This window comes from Gossypium raimondii, chromosome 9 (genome assembly GCF_025698545.1).
Source record: "Gossypium raimondii isolate GPD5lz chromosome 9, ASM2569854v1, whole genome shotgun sequence".
Taxonomy (NCBI): Eukaryota; Viridiplantae; Streptophyta; class Magnoliopsida; order Malvales; family Malvaceae; genus Gossypium; species Gossypium raimondii.
The window spans coordinates 35356032-35370989 of NC_068573.1; the positions used below are offsets into that span (position 1 = coordinate 35356032).

At 32.4% G+C, this 14958-nt stretch overlaps 2 protein-coding genes across 2 annotated transcripts; one reads left to right on the plus strand and one right to left on the minus strand.

The window, feature by feature from the left end:
• The first annotated feature begins 3158 nt into the window (after window positions 1-3158).
• LOC105799266 (E3 ubiquitin-protein ligase PUB24) lies at window positions 3159-4765 on the plus strand. The gene has a single exon (XM_012629723.2). The coding sequence runs from the start codon at window positions 3241-3243 to the stop codon at window positions 4447-4449; it is 1209 nt and encodes a 402-aa protein (XP_012485177.1). The 5' UTR covers window positions 3159-3240; the 3' UTR covers window positions 4450-4765.
• Window positions 4766-12210: 7445 nt separating this feature from the next.
• Window positions 12211-13901, minus strand: LOC105799269 (E3 ubiquitin-protein ligase PUB23). The gene has a single exon (XM_012629725.2). The coding sequence runs from the start codon at window positions 13722-13724 to the stop codon at window positions 12480-12482; it is 1245 nt and encodes a 414-aa protein (XP_012485179.1). The 5' UTR covers window positions 13725-13901; the 3' UTR covers window positions 12211-12479.
• Window positions 13902-14958: the final 1057 nt, after the last annotated feature.

Here is a 14958-nt window from a genome sequence, read left to right on the forward strand (position 1 = left end):
TGCAATTATTTTATAATGACATAGAAAAGTTTGTGAGGATTTCATAGACATTAGTAGAAGAGGAAAATAATGACTTAGTATAGTATTTGAGGGAGAATTCAGATATTTTTACACGGTTAGAAGCGAACATACCTGGTGTGGTTCCACAAGTGATTGTGAATCGGCTGAATGTATTTTTTGAAGTTAAGCCGGTTAAGCAAAAAAAGAATAAGGTTCTCTCTACAGGTTGTGGAAGCCATTAGACAAAAGGTAGGAAATTGCTTTCAGTGGGGGTTATTTGGGAAGTGGCGTAGCTTGACTGGGTATCAAACGTCGTCATGGTAAAAAAGGCTAAAGGCAAATAGAGAATGTGTATTGATTTTAGTTTTTAGTTTTTAGTTTTTAGTATTGGAATGTGATGTTTCAAGTATTGGCATAAGAGCGGTTCTAATGCAAGACAAGTGCTCAATTGCTTGCTTTAGTGAAAAACTCAATGGTGCTCAACTAAATTATTCGACTTATGACAAAGGGCTCTTAGCATTGGTTTGAGCTCTTGAAGCACCCTCTGTCACTGTTTAGTTCACATCATAATCAATTTCCTATCTCAATCATAATAATTCATTCATTCTTCTCCCTCGATTCTAATCACTCAAAAGGAAAACTCTCAAAGATCAAATTCACTCTTTTATCCCTTTCTTCTCTTTTCTTTCTTCTCCAAATGATACCCCTAAATTATACCAAATTTCAAAGGAAAAAACAAAAAATAAGATAGAAACACTTAAGAAATTTTATTAGGCCATTTTGATTTGAGCTGTGTTGGGCTTAAGCGGTGTACTGGTGGCTTGGACTAGTGAAGTAGGTGTAGAGACAACTTGATCCAATGATGTAAGAATGTATGGGTTTGGTGCAACAAGGTGACCAGGGCATGTTGGAGGCTAGGTGGATAGAAGCTAGTTAAAACACTGATATGAAGTTGTGTTGGTGTTGTCTTATGATACAATGAACATCCTTAGGTTGTTGGAAGAAGCTTTGGTCAGATACAGTGGCTATGTTAAGGCAGAGGGGCCTTGATTAATATAGTGGTGCGACTAACTTAGAGGGCTACTTGCAACTTGAAGTTAGGAACGATTGGGCTTTGTAGCAACAGTGGATGCAGTTGTGGGTGTTGACTTTTGTGTTGGGCAGAATGTTCTTAACAATTAGAGCTACAACGCAAGGTTAATGGTGACTAAAGGCATGAGGCAGTGGATATTGTGAAGAGTTAGATGAAGGTGCAAGGCAAGGTTATGGGAGAGGGCTTTGGTCAGTAAGAGAATGGTGGCTAGTGGTTGACACAAGGGCGGTTGAAGAAAGAAAGAACGATTTGGTGGTAAAAATAAAATGAAATTTGATTGGTGAAAAGTTTGAGGACTAAATTGATGAAATTTGTAATACAGAGGTTAAATTTATTGGATTATTGAGAATTAAGACCAAATTGATAGAATGTGTAAGTGTTGAGGACTAACTGTGGTATTATGCCAATTAAAAGGTTACATCATAATTTTCGTTAACAATTTAATATAGGGTGACCAAAACAAAATCGAACAATAACGTTAGTGACAAAATTGAATTTTTTATAATTTGATAACCAAAACAAAAATAATCTAATAATTAGACGACTAATTGTATAATTTGCCTTTAAAATGATATAAAATCGGCTTCTCTATTTTTTTTTTGAGATGATTGTTTTCGACATATGATAAATTACAATTCTCAAATGACATTCATAGTTAATAAATTAATCATATACATTTTTTGTTCAATTTTTTAACATTAATCTCATTATAGGTTCTCATCGTATACTCTTTTTGATACAGTGCCTAGAACTACCTATAGCCCCTCCCAAACTCTTAAATAGGATGATGATGCGTCTCAGTGCACTTGAATCCATGACCTCCTGCATTGGCAACAATATTGATGCCAATCGAGTTAAGATTCATGACCAGTTTAACATTACTTCTAAGAAACACTTTTGAGATAAAAATATTGTTAAATAATATACTTTTTTGAGAGAAAAAGTGTTTTTCTAACCTCCAAGATTGGCCCAAAAGTGGTTTTGACATAAGTAAAAAATTTTAACTTCTCCCCAAAAGTGATTTTTGTTTCAAAAATATTTCTTAAAAATAATGCTAAACTGGCCCTCAATTTACTTTTGATTCAAAATTAATTAAGCATATAAATGTGAATGATAATTTAAGTAGAGTAGATTGAATATGGGTAAGCTAAACTTTTGTTGGCAATTTCCATCTTTGGGTAAACAATAACATTAAATGGTGAACAAAACTTTGAAAATGCATTCAATAAGTTTGAATTCCACGAAGTGCTTGCCTTGCTTCTATTGGCATTATTATGGGTTTGGTTTGGTTTACTTTCTTTTTTCCCAAAATCCAAATCGCCAACTTTTGTTTGGTAAAATTTTATTTCTTCAGTCTTTTCTTTTTGGTAAAATTTTACTAAAGGTCCTTGTACTTTTCAGAATATATAATTTTAATCTTTCTTTTAATGAATCCTATGTGATGATAACATATATGTCCCGACTTTTTTATAGCTATATATTTCTCCTTTAAAAAAATACAAAATTTTGTCCAAAAAAAGGGAATGTATATATGACACATAATTTTAAAAGAATCAAATTATTTGACACGAAAATTGGGCCTCAAACTGAAATTGTATATTTTAATTTGCAAATGCTAGTACAAATCTTTTTACCTCCAAACTCAAGGGAAAAGAAAATTAGTTTTAGGGATTTAATAATATTTTACATCAATCTCTGATTCTTTATTTAGCTTGGAAAAAAGAGTACAAAATATTGGTCTTAAGAAACAGTGACCTCTTGATTAAATTCATTTTTAAGGAAGGAGTGTGGGCGGTGGAATCCCTGTTGACCCACCATTGTCCTTTCCTGGCTCAGCCTGACCACTAAGCAATTGCCATGTGGCGTTCATTTAGTAGTTGGAAGACATTTCCAACCCAATGTCATTTGCGTTGTTTCTCACGTGTTGACCATTGAAAGCCCTTACATAAGAAAGTACTACTGGTAAAACAAGCTGAAGAAGATAAAAGAAGCACACAATATGGACAATGACTTTTATATAATATAATTATTTAAACTTTTACGTATACTTAGAACCACCCTTTCATATATATGAGCCACTTTCTCTTACCATTTTGGCTTGACAGGTAAAGTTTTTCTAAGTCTCTTGAGTTTGAGCTACTACCCCAATGGATGAGATTGAAATTCCTCAATATTTCATCTGCCCCATATCGCTGCAAATCATGAAAGACCCTGTTACAGCTGTTACAGGCATTACTTACGACAGAGAAAGCATAGAGCAATGGCTGAAGACAGCCAAGGACACCATTTGCCCTGTAACCAAGCAGGTTCTGCCATCCAGTTCTTGTTTAACGCCAAATCACATGCTCCGGCGGCTGATTCAGGCTTGGTCCACGGAAAATGCGAGCGGTGGTATCGATAGGGTCCCTACTCCGAAATCTCCTCTCTGTAAGAGTCGTCTTCTTAAACTCATTCGTGAACTTGAAGTTCCTGGTTTGTATGTAAATGCTTTGAAAAAATTGCAAGTCCTAGCAAAGGACAATAGCAAGTTTATGGAGGAAGCCGGTGTCCCTAAAGCTATGGTTTTGTTGTTGATAAGATGTTGTAATCAAAGTAAAACTATTGGTGTTGAACAAGCTTTGAGAATTCTATATCTTACTTGGACACCATCTGGTGAAATCAAGGCTGCTGTGAATGAAAATCACCGAATCATCGACTGTTTAACATGGATTCAAGGGTGTGACATTGCGAATCCTGTTGTTGTCAAGACTCTTGCCATGCAAGTCCTGAAAAGAGTGATTGAGGCTGCAAATACAAGGTTGCTGGAGAAATTGAAACCCGAATTCATGGAAGAAATGTTAAGGGTACTTAAACTGAAATTCTCTCAACAAGCAACCAAATCCGCCTTGCAAATTCTGATACAAGTATGCCTTTGGGGAAGAAACAGATCAAAAATAGTCCAAGCCAACGCGATGTTCGAGCTTGTCGAATTGGAACTCGAAAAACCCGAAAAGAACATCACTGAACTGATCTTCAACCTTTTGGCACATCTATGTTCATGCGCTGATGGAAGAGCCGAGTTTCTTAGCCATGCAGGAAGCATAGCTATGGTGGCTAAAAGGATCCTAAGAGTGTCACCAGCAACAGATGATCAAGCTGTTCACATACTTTCATTAATCTCCAAAAATGCAGCAACAAAAGAAGTCCTTTCAGAGATGTTGAGGGTTGGGGCGGTAACAAAGCTTTGCATGGTGATTCAAGCTGATTGTTCAACCTATCTCAAACATGAAGCCAGAGAGGTCCTCAGACCGCACTCTAATTTATGGAATAATTCTCCTTGTATTGCTGTTTATCTGTTAACCAGGTACCAAAGGTAGCCTTGGTGACTAAATTATAGGAATGATCACAGTTTAGAGTTGATTAACATGGATGCCGGATGAAAATGAAGAAATGTGTATGGTGTATAGTTGATAAAGGTAAAAATCAGAATCCAAATCAAAGTGTCGTCTTCTCCTAAACATTTGAATTCAAACTTGGGTTTGAGTTCTTAATTTGACGGTCAATCACATCTACCTGTTTTATATTACACACCTCAGACACATGTGTCCAGTGTGTATTTTTATTATAAATAGAATATTTTAAATTTTATATAAAATGAGTTATTGGCAAATTCTTAATCAGACCCAAATGAAATTATGATTATAATACAAATACGAAATAATTAACCATTTCTTTAGTTTTAACTTATAACAACATTATCACTGCTCAAAGGCATGTTTCCAATTATATGATATATAAATGGAATTTATAATCTTATTCAAGCTAACATATATTATAAATCAAATTAATAAAACTTATAATTTTTAATTTCCAGTTTTATAAAATAATTTAAAAATAAGATGAAATTTCAAAGGGATCCATGTTGAAATAACTTGGTCAATGATTTGCTTTTTTTCTTTTAGTTTACAACTAAATTAACCGTAAGTCTTGTTGCGACTATATCTTCTTTTTTAATTTCGAGTAAATTGATCTTTCTTAAAATTTTAAAGTAATTTAATTTTTTTAATTTTAAAAGTGAGCAATTAAAGATAATTAATTATAATGTTAACCTCTTTTATTACAGAATTAAATAATTGTCCAAGAATTCTAAACCCATTTTTTTCTTGAATGGAGAAGAGATGCATGGGCCGCTTAAAGTATGTTTGGTTGGCTGTAATACTAATACATTACAGCTGAACTCAATGGTCCATCACTAAGCCATTGTTTGGTTAGCTGTAATGAGCTATTACAGCCCTATTCCAAACGGGATTATTCAAGGCAAAAGTTCTGTTTACAATTCGGTTGTTTGGGTCAGGAATAACGATTCAGGGAATGGGTGGGTGAAAAATTTCCTCTAACTTTCAATTTTACCCTCATTTCTTTCTCATGTCTAAACATTTTTCCTTTTTCTCATTCTTCTTCCCATTTCCTCCCAACCTTATCTCCCTCTTTTTCATGCTTCTATCCTCACCAACCTGTTCTCCCTTTGACAAAATAGAGAGAAAATAGAGAGGCCTTTCGATCGTTTCTTCGGAGATAGCAGCTACTATTATGGTGAGGCGGAAAGAGCGGCCTATTGAGGAGTTTTACAATGCAATCGAGATAATCTATATATGAACCAGAGGCATGTAATATTATATTTTTCTGGTTTCATTAGGTTTTCGTTTAATCTTATCAATTAAACATTTGATTGATAATTTCAGTTTTTTGGGATTTTAATTAATTGGATATTGGGTTCGAACGTTTGATTAGTTTAATGTAGTTGTAGAATATGTGGAAATATTTGGTAACAACTATCCTGAAATTTGATGTATCAGTCCTTTGTGATGCTGAATGGCCTATATATGTTGGGAATTAGGGTTTTGGGTCCTCTTTAGAAATTGGATATATTTCTTACCTTGCTGCTTGTCCCTAGTTCCGCCAAAAAAATATGACCCTATGTTAGGCCTTTTATGGAGTTTAGATGGAAGTTTTAGATGTTGCAAAATTAGATTGCTTATAGTGCAATGGTTCTTTTTACTGGATTTTGTTTAATGATGCTTTATTTGATACAGTTTGATGCGCTTTTTAGATCACATGTTTCAGATGAGACGGATCAGAGTATTCAGAAGAATACAATGAGAACATGGTAATTTTCAAACTGTGTTCTTAACCTTAAATGCTACTTTTTCTTCCTCTTCTTTCTTTCTTTTTCTTAAATTTTGTTAGTATAATGTTATAAGTTGAAAGAAGTAAGAGCATTTATTTCTTTGCATTTTCTGTCCTCTTGGAATGTACCGTATACATTATGTTGTTGTGGTTAACTTTAAAATTTTATTGGTGGAGTGTTTTGAAAACTAGGAGGATAGAGGATTGGTGGGAAGAATGATAGAAAATGAGCATACTTTTTCATTCATATTCTCTCTAGGAATGATTTAGAAGTGGAATGCAAGAAAATGATATACATACTTAGTTTTTGTCTATAATCTCGCCATCCTTTTTGTTTTGCTGGATTCAAATTTGTTGGCTAATGTAGCAAATTCATTTCATTTTTTTTATTTTCTTAGTATTTATAGTACCAAGTAAAAAGTGTTTACCATGCATGTACCCATTTTCAGACTTAAAGATCAGATAAAGCCCTTTATTGCATTTTTTTTGGCCGTAATTATGTGATGCTAACTTTCTACTCTATTCAGTTCCAATGTTGAAAATTGTGTTCTGTTTAAAATGTTAATGAGTTAGTTCTAAGTAGGAACCTTCACAATAGTCTTAACAAAGATATGATTTTCTTTAAATTCTACAGAATTTTCAGTTCCATGACTCATGATATTATTACATATCTTGTAAATTTGTAAGTTTGTTTTATGGATTTTTTTCAGTCTTTATGTTGTTGTGGTATAGTTAGTTAACACAAGCCTGAATCTAACTCAGGCTTTGTGCTTTTGCAATTCTTGCTTAGCACAAGCATGAATCTTAGTCCATCATAATCATTTGATAGTCAATTGTTTGTATGATCTGACTCTGAGATTGAAGCTAATGTGGGCTGGTTTTTTTAATCATTGTTGATTTGTATTGATAACATTTGCATGAGGATGGACCATCTTACCATATTGACTTCAAATATATATTATTGGTATATGTGTGCTCAAATCATTGGTGTTCATTACCCTCATTTTTCCACTGGTTTTCATTTATTTTGATTGATTCAAAAGTTGCAGATTTTATCTGGCATTTACATGGTTGCTAAGGACATTTTCATGTTTTCCATTCATTTTGCCTTTGGTTTCTTGTTAAGTTTATTTTTATTTGGATTTTTTAGTTGGAACCATTATGTGTGAAATGTGTATCCTCTTGAAATAGTGGAATGGTTTGTGTTTTAGCTAAAAGAGTGGTTGAAGGTAGCAACAAGAAGGGGAAAAATATCACTCAAGGGTGTGCTAAGGTAGCAACAAGACAATATATACATGTTAAACTACATTTACAATTCGGATTTGATCTTTTTACTTTAAACAACAACATTTTGGTTATATTTAATTTTCGATATGTTTTTATTTTTGATATGTTTCATTTAAAACTATTTTAATCTTTTAATATATTTTAAACTATTTTTATTTTTGATAACTTTAATTTATGTTATATTTAATTTTGGTCTTCAAACAATATTTTATATTACTTATATTGTTTGATTAAAATTATAATTAACACTACAAAAATTATCTCAACAAACTAAAAAAAAAAAAAAAGAAAGTAAAATGCTACAAATAAATCATGTTATGGTAAGAATGTAATGTATATGGAGTTTTAGATTTTATTTAAATACAAATGATAATCGAATATTTTAAAATAATAAATTTTAAGATATTTAACACACTATATACCTATAATCGAATTGAGTTAATACAAAATAAAAGAAATTAAGACCTTATTTTATTTTCTCATAAAATTATTAAATTCATATTATGTTTTTCTTTTTACTAATTTTAACTATTCAAACAAAATAATATATATTTTTCTATTCAAAATTATTAATTCAAATAAAACATTAGTTAATTACAATGTGAGAATGAATACAAACTTTTTAGAAGGTAAATTAAATATCGAATATTTTAAAATTTTTCATATAATATATGTATATTTCAGAGAACTAGAAACTATGTATATTTCAGAGAACTAGAAACTATGTTTTTGAATGTGGATGTATTAAATGGGTATTTTAAAAAAATAATTATTAAACATCAGTCATCAATTAATCAAATCCACAAAAACACATTCTTTACTTTTCTTTTCTTTCTTTTTTTTTCTTTTTGGGTGATTGATAAAGAAATGAATTTCAAGTTTTTACTTGCAAAAATAGTTGTAATTTCTATTTTGTGCTTTGTAAAGATTCTTAATATGTATTATTCATTTTTCTTTGATAGTGTGTTATTGCTTTCTCTTCTTTTTTGGCTTGTTTGATTGCTTCCTCCACCCACAGTTGAGTGTCTTGTATTCAATGAATCACTATAAGTTCTTTGGCAATTAAATTCTTTGATTTTATTTTACTGTTATTGAAATTAGTATTGGAGAAATGTGACCCTATTACTACGATTTGAAGATATGTAACACTTTAATATCTTACAGTAATGGCTTGTCTGCCTTTAATAGTACAAAGTGTGAGGCGTAAAAGAATTGGTCTTGCATTGACAATATGGTTGCAAATGTATACAGTTGCGAGTTAGTTCTTAGTTACATTGGGTGTCATCCATAGCCTACATACTTATAGACCAAGGATTAGATCCTATATTTTAGATTTTTATGTAAAACGAGATTATGTGAAAAGACTTGTATTGCTAGTGACGAGACATGTATTGAACAAGTTAGGATGAATAGAATTACCTTTTTTAAACTATGTGAGATATTACAAACTTTAGGGGAATTGAAGTTGTCAAGGAACATGCTTGTTGATGAGCAAGTGGCAATGTTTTTACATATCATTTCTCATCACCTTAAAAATCTAGTTATCAAAGATCACTTTAATAGGTCCGGGGAAACTGTTAGTAAATCATTTCACAATGTTTTAAATGCTATCATACGCTTATAAGATGTGTTATTTAAAAAGGCAGAGCCAATTACAGCTAATTCTACAGACCTAAGGTGGAAATGATTGAAGGTATTGGAGTGAGTTCTATATATAGCTTGTACATAATTTAGTTGATTTAGATTTAAATATAGTATCCTAACTCAAGGTTTTATACATGTGATTTAGAATTACTTAGGTGCTTTAGATGGAACCCACATCAAGATTAGGGTTCCAACAGTTGATAAACCTAAATATCAAATGCGAAAAGGTGACATAGCAACAAATATGTTAGGTGTTTGTACACCTGAGATGCATTTTGTTTATGTTATTCCTGGTTGGGAAGGTTCTGTTGCTGATGGACGGGTTCTTCGAGATGCCATTAGTAAGAGATATGGACTAAAAGCTCCTCATGGTAAAGTGCAAAATTAGAGGACTTTGAATTCATCTTTAAGATCATACTTTTTGGGGAAATTAACCATGACAAATAATTTTTTTATAGGTTGTTATTATCTAGTTGGTGTTGGATACACAAATTGTGAAGGATTTCTTGCACCTTTTAGAGGATAAAGATATCATTTGAATGAGTGGCGTCAGGGTTACCAGCCAAGTACTCCGGAAGAATTTTTCAATATGAAACATGCTTCAGCACGTAATGTTATTGAAAGATGCTTTAGGTTATTAAAACTTAGATGGGGAATACTTAGGAGTCCATCATTCTATCCTGTGAGGATGCACAATAGAATCATTATTGCATGTTGTTTACTCCATAATTTTATTCGAACCTATATGAGTCTTGATCCTATTGAAGCGGAGTTGGGAGAAGGATTACCTAGTAATGTGATAGATGACGATGAACCGAATATCGTAAATATTCATCCATAGAATGCATGGGCTACTTGGAGGATGGAACTAGTCAACCAAATGTTCGATGAATGGCAAGCATCTAGAAATTAGTTAGGTTTAGGGTAAAAATACTAAACATTAATTTGTTTATGTTATTTCATGTATCTAGTTTATGAAACTTTGGTGGTGTTTGAATTGTTTTTTATATTGTACTAGACTTGTTGTATTATAATTTATTTTCTTTTGATTCATCATGTGTTATAATTTTATAAAGTGTTGACCTTTTGATTCATGATATTGAACTTAATTTTAATTTGTTTTTTTCTTAATATAGTTATGTCAGACTTTTCACAATCAAGTGTTTCTTCCCAAAATTCTCGAGGAATCAAAAGGAAATGGGTTCCAGAAGAAGATGTTGCGTTGGTTGCCTGTATGGTCGACTTGCACAATGTTTGAACCTTCAATGCTGATATGAGATTTAAAGCCGGTTATTTAAATGAGTTGGAAAAAATGTTAGAAAAAGTTTTACCCAATGCCATGTTAAAGGCTAAACCTAATCTTGAATCGAGGATTAAGATATTGAAAAGGGATTGGTCAATCGTTTATGACATGCTTAGTGGAAAAAACAATAGCAGTTTTGGTTGGGATGAGCATAGGCAGCTTGTTGTTGCTGAAGATACGGTGTGGAACTCATATATAAATGTAAGAATTATTTCAAGTCTTTATTATCTTATGTTGACCAAACTTATATTTAATATGAATTCCTCATTTTTTATAGAGTCATAAAAAAGCTGGTCAATTCAAACATTGTAGTTTCCCTTATTTTGACCAACTTACTGCTATCTACGCAAAAGATCGAGCCACTGGGAAAGATGTTCAAACAGCCGCTGATAGTATTGAAGAAATAGATGTTGAGGATGTAGCTACTACAAATACTCATAAAGAAAGAAACAATTTCTATGGATGCGAAGCTGATGTTTCTTTGGATGACACAGATCTTTCAGCTACACAACCGTAACCAGCTAGAAACCAAGGTGATTCCACATTTTCAAAGAAGAAAAAAAAAAGATTTCTGAAGCAAGTGATCATATTTCTTCTACTTCATTTCATGATCCTGCCACTTTATTGGCGGAAAACATACAGACCGTTGGCGTTGAAATCAGTAGGAGTATTGCCTCCAAAGTGCTAATTCAACAAAAGTCAGAAATGACCATTCAAGAAAGACCTCTAACATTATATCCAACATTATGTGAAGTAGAAGGTTTAACTGAGGATGAGCGCTATCACGCATTAAGCAAAATTCTATATCATCCAACGCAACTGCTCATTTTCTTTAGTTTACCTTCTTCTGTGCGATTGAAATGGGTCAGAAGATTTCTTGCTGACCATTAAAAATCATGGTTGTGTTGATGATATTTTGGTAACTTTTTGTGTTTGTAATATTTGGATGGTATAATGACATGATAGAATGTCATTATAATGTTGTAACTTTTTGATGTTGTAAAATTTTATAACATATGGATTATGACATATAAACTAATGAAATCATGTAACTTTTTGTTAATATATGAATATTATGTTTGGATGTGAAATATAATTCTCAAGTTATTTATTACTTCTAATATTTTACTTTTTTATTTATTGTAGAATTATTAAATTATTTGTTTCATTGATGATATTTTAGCACATTAAATATGTATTGCAATTTAAAAATAATAAAGTAGATTATATATTATTTTTATAGTATTATATATTATGATTTTTAATTCATATAATAATAATTTTATTAAGAATTTTATTAAATTATATATCATTTTATTAAATTATATTTAATAATTATTATGTTAAAATATGGTTAAATTATTTATTATTTTATTAAATTGTTTTTAACAATAATCTTATTAAAATTTAATAACAATAACAGTAATCATCTACCTAAAAAAATTCTACTAAGGGTATTCTAGTCATTTTAATTTTTTTCCTTGTGCTATTACAACATCGTTCCATTCAACCAAACACAAGAATACTATTACAGTTCTATTTCATTTCATTAACCAAACAATTGAATTACTGATTACAGCTTTATTTCATTACAGCTCTATTCAATTACAGCTCTATTCCATTACAATAAACCAAACGTACGCTTAGGTTTGCATTTACTTTTTTTTTTTCCTTTTCCTTTTAATGAATTTACTATTAAAAATATAACAAGCTGACATTAATATTAAAATCATAAAATAAATCATCATTTCATTTTTAAAATCATCAATTCATCTAAAATTATACAGATTCTCAACAAAAATTCGTGGACATATATCTCCATTAACAAAATTCTCATGGAAAGTGTCTACATATAGACAAATATTTCATGCCTGTTAAATTTGTATGGTTCCAATATTAGTTGCATGGAGATCAGCTTTAATTTCCCCCATGCTTGTTTCAATATATCTACATACGCAATAATAAAGAAAAATGAGAGCGCCAATCTCAAGAAGATGGATAAGAGGACAACAAATGAGATGGAATACAAGAATGGTTCCTCCAAACCCTAGAGTGCAACTTCAACATCTCCCTTGCTTTTTCCTTGGTCTTGTAACTACTATCAAGTTGAAGCACGAAACACAGCTTTGCCACTACCCCAACTTGCAACATCTCTTGAAGTACCCTAGATGTTGCTGAAAACCTGCAAATCGATGACAGAATCCTCACTGCCCTACCGCTTACCACATGTGAAACCCTGAATATTTTCTTCGACACCATCGCTAGCCCCGCTCCGTGGTTCAAGAACTCCGCCCTCCCTTCGGCGCAACCGCAGAGCTGGTCCAAAACAACCATTGCCAGCTCCGAAGCTCTCTTGTCGGAGCTTTCGAGAAGAAGCTCGATCAAGACGAACACGGCTCCTCCTTCCACGGCTTTGATCCTGTTCCTTCCCCATGGACAAAGCTCCACCAGGAGTTTCAATGCTGCCTTGGAGGCTTGTTGCGAGATCTGATCACGCAATGTGTGCACGATTTCGGTGAAGAAATCGGGTGTAAGGCTGATCAAATGGATTGGATCTGCCACTTCAAAAATATCCTTCAACAGCATCGTGGCGTATGCTCGAGATTGGTAGCTACCATTTCTCAGTATTTGCACTAAACTCTCCACAAATTCATAATCATTGCTAATAATACTTTTTAGACAGCTTTCCGAGACCTTGATATGATAAAGAATGCTCAACGCTTCATCGCTGGCTTTTAAAAATTCGGGCCCTTCATTGCTTTCGGTTTCAAGTAATAACGTAGAATTATAAGTCTTGATGATTGATACAAGGAATTCAACTGCACCAGCAGCTTCCAAGCAGCTTCTGTTTCTTTCACCTTCGAGGGTGATTGATCTGAGCCTTTTAAGGCATTTGACTTGCATCTCAGGGAACTTTTTCGCATCTTTAAGGAGCTTGGCGATCTGGGTTTTGTCGATGGGAGGCTTCGGTGTTGGGATTCTTTCAACTCCATGGGAAGCATTGACTGTGCACCATGATTGGATCAAACGACGAAGAGTGTGATTTGGGATTAGATCTGAATCGTGTAACACTTGTTTCGTTACCGGACATACCTTGTTCTTGCATGAAAACAACCATTGCTCTATACTGTCTCTATCGTACGTTATTCCAGTTGAGATGGTAACTGGATCTCTCATTAGTTGAAGGGAAATCGGACAAAGAAAAAGGGAAGGAATCTCAATTTCATCCATACTTTATATATATATGTATTTTGGAGTTACTAATTCTATAGGCAAAAAAAGCAAAAACCAGCTTTTATGACACTCTATATATGGAAGATATGATGATGGGAAATAAAAATGGAATGAAATGTAGTTACCTCAAACTCAGTCTGAACTCAAAACACTTGCAAAAATGGCTGGTGGGAGAGAGGGTTAAAGGGAGGCATTTTATACATGGAGAGGAGAAAAAGGTATAGACAAATGCAAGCTGTTGATAATAAATAAATAAAGTCAAAACACGCAATGCAAAATTAGAGGGAAATGGAGAAAGGGAAATTAATTAGGACCATTTCCAAGGTTTTGAAAGAAGAAAAGCTCAAAAGGGTGTGGCATCGAATAAAAAATTCGAACGACTTTAGTTTAAAGGCATTAAATGGGGAGCTTTGGGGCAGGCGTCGGTGTTGCAATACCCTGCTCCTCAATCCTTATTCCCACTTTGACTTTCTCTCTTTAAATAATACTTTCTCTCATTATCATTTTCAACTCTTTTTTTTTTTTTAAAGTTAAATAACTTACCAATGTATACGCATAAGGATGAGCAGTAGCGATTTATATGTAATAACAGAGTTTGGATTCATTTATAATTTGTATTAAAAAAATAGAGGGTTTGTTTTGTTATGGAGGGTTGCATGGGGTGGTTCCGACATCTCCTCATGTGGCTCGTGGATATCCGCCCCAGTCCCCACGCATTTTATGGGCTGCGCCTTTAAGAAATCCATGTATTTGTTGAGGTCAACTGAAAACGTCTGTCGTTAAAAATAAAAATGTCGTCTTTAATGACGTTACCGTTTTACAACCTCTACATTTGTGCCAACTGCACTCATCCATGTATCTATTAATTAATTAATTACTCCAATTTTACTATTTAATTAAATTCCCAATTAGATCTTTTAAGTAAACAAAATTCATATATATCATATATTATTTTTTTTGATTTTTTATATACTCTTTAACCCTCTGTATTTAAACTTAAAAAGTGAAAGTTTATTTACGTTTATATACAATTATTTCAACAATAATAATGTCAATCAAATTAAGATTTCGTCTGTAATATATTTACATTTAGTATATTGGCATATTTAATAAATTTTTGACAAGTGTATATATGTTCACGTGTTTATTTTATTTTCCAAGCATTTTTTTATATTGCAATTTTCTTTAATTATTTTTTTATTTTGTTGATATAAGGCTCAACAGGAAAGGG